Source organism: Brassica oleracea, chromosome C9 (assembly GCF_000695525.1).
Source record: "Brassica oleracea var. oleracea cultivar TO1000 chromosome C9, BOL, whole genome shotgun sequence".
Classification (NCBI taxonomy): domain Eukaryota; kingdom Viridiplantae; phylum Streptophyta; class Magnoliopsida; order Brassicales; family Brassicaceae; genus Brassica; species Brassica oleracea.
In genome coordinates, this window is record NC_027756.1 from 26,634,021 (window position 1) to 26,636,655 (window position 2,635).

At 43.7% G+C, this 2,635-nt stretch overlaps 1 protein-coding gene across 1 annotated transcript; it reads left to right on the forward strand.

Moving 5' to 3' along the window:
* Positions 1-243: 243 nt before the first annotated feature.
* On the forward strand, positions 244-2,274 carry LOC106314672. The gene has a single exon (XM_013752506.1). The coding sequence runs from the start codon at positions 244-246 to the stop codon at positions 2,272-2,274; it is 2,031 nt and encodes a 676-aa protein (XP_013607960.1).
* Positions 2,275-2,635: the final 361 nt, after the last annotated feature.

Genomic DNA, 2,635 nt, shown 5'->3' on the forward strand with positions numbered 1-2,635 from the left:
TTCATACAATCAATAAACGCTTTCTTAAACCTATTACTTCCTTCTCAAGCAACTTAAGTTCTTACAAGAGCTTTCCATTCAAACTCAGTCTTTTGGGTTGATCCTTCTACTTCGTGATCACCTCCTAAGTCTTTGTTTACCCGTTCTTCGAATCCATAGTAGGGTTTCTAGTTTGGGATCTATCTATCCAGGTTTCCTATCTCAGTGGTATCAGAGCAGTGACAACTTTCTTCGAACCAAATCATGGACACCAGATCAACAACCGCTATGTCTGAGGTGAACAAACAGCTCGAAGAAATCCGTTCATCACAATCACAGCAATCAAAAGCAATAAGAAAATATTTGGGAGGAGAAATCGCAGAACTCAAAACGATGATCTCACAAATCTTAAAGGCTTCGCCTCTCGAACACACTCAATCCGCCTCTACACCCAAGCCAACAGACGCCTCTTCATCAGACCAGAGCAACATCAAAACTGCTCCATCCGATGCAGAACACCATCCACCACTACCCCACGCATTCTCATCTCGCTTGACCAAGGTAGGATTTCCTATGTTCGACGGAACAGAACTCAAAGAATGGATTTACCGATGCGAACAATTCTTTTCCATCGATAACACCTCACCAGAGTTAAAAGTCCGTTTGGCCTCTCTTCACATGACCGGAAAATCTCTCCAATGTCACCATGGATATATTGCAAATCGCTACAACATATATCCTCTATGGCCAGATTACGTCAGCGCTATATCTTCACGATTTGGCGACCTGTACTACGACCCTCTCACCGAACTTGTTAGCTTAAAACAAGCAAGCGACCCTATTGATGTCTATCTGGAAAATTTTGATTGTGCGATGACACGACTCACACTTCCACCAGAGCATGCTTTGAGCATCTTCTTAACCAACATGAACCAACATCTCCCCCTACACGTTAGACAATTTAACGTGACCACAGTGGCTGAAGCAGCACGCATAGCAAAACTTCATGAGCTCTCATTTCAACATACCCCGGCAAAGACGACTAGATCTTCTTTCAACCCCTATCAGAAGCACAATTCATCATCATCAAACCAAACCACAACTACAAACACAACACCTAACCTGAAACCTCTCCTCCCGAATACAAATCACAAACGTCTCACATTCGACGAGATGCAGGAACGTAAACGGAAAGGTTTATGTATGTTCTGCGAGGAACCATTCACCCTGGGCCACCATCTGAAACATAAACGTGCTCAGATACTATATCTTGATGTCGACCAAGGAGATTTTTCTGAAAACGAAGAAGATGATGCACCCGCCACTGACGTCACTATAGAGGATCAGGATCATAAAGTCCCCACGATCTCAGTCCATGCTCTTAATAGCTCACCGACATATAACTGCATGAGAATCATGGGCCAATACGGGAAGAGAAAACTACACATATTCATTGATCCAGGAAGTACCCATAACTTTGTCGATCTACAAATGGCTAAGGTTTTAGGTTGCAATCTCAAAGCAATCAAACCAATGACAGTACTCGCGGCCAGTGGAGATTTAATCACCAATTACAAGTGCAGCGACTTCACATGGAAGACACAAGGATATGAATTCCAAGCTGAAGTAAGAACTCTACCCCTTGGCTGTAGCGATCTCGTCCTCGGTGTTCAATGGCTCTCCACATTAGGACCAATTTTATGGGACTTTTTGAACCTCCGTATGGAATTCAAATTCAACGGCTTGAAGCACGTCCTCCGGGGAATCACTCCAAACGATTCAAAAGTCATCTCCAGCAGTAGCTTAAATAAGTTAATGCTACATGAACCGCAACTGGCACTTCTACACCTTCAGGAAGTCGACAATACAGAGTCATCACAAGGACTCAACCCCGAAACGATTCTATACCACATTGAAGCCAGCGGTACCGAACCTGACACATCAGGCTCACTACAGATCCTCCTCGATTCCTATTCAGACATCTTTGATGAACCCACCGAACTCCCTCCTTTCCGTAAGGGATTTAACCATAAAATACCTTTGGAATCCGGAGCTAATCCAGTCAACTTACGGTTTTATCGCTACTCGTCGCTACAGAAAGATGCAATCGACAAAATGATCCAGGAGATTCTAACTCAAGGAATCATTCAATATAGCTCGAGCCCGTATGCATCCCCAGTGGTTCTTGTAAAGAAAAAAAGATGGGTCTTGGCGTCTTTGTGTCGATTACAGAGGTCTCAACAAACAAACCATCAAAGACAAATATCCAATGCCTCTCCTAGAAGATCTACTTGATGTACTCGGCAGCGCTAAATTTTTTTCAAAATTGGACCTCCGTGCTGGTTTTCATCAGCTGCGAATGTCACCAGACGACATCCACAAAACAGCGTTTCGCACCCACTCTGGTCATTACGATTATCTCGTGATGCCGTTTGTCTCACAAACGCCCCTTGCACGTTCCAAGGTCTCATGAATCACGTTTTTGAACCTGTCATACGAAAATTCCTCTTGGCCTTTTTCGACGACATCCTAATCTATAGCAACACATGGGACGATCATCTGGTTCACTTGGATATGACCTTCGCAATTCTACGACATCAACAATTATACCTCAAGAGATCCAAGTGCACTTTCGGAGCAACAAAAATAGAATACC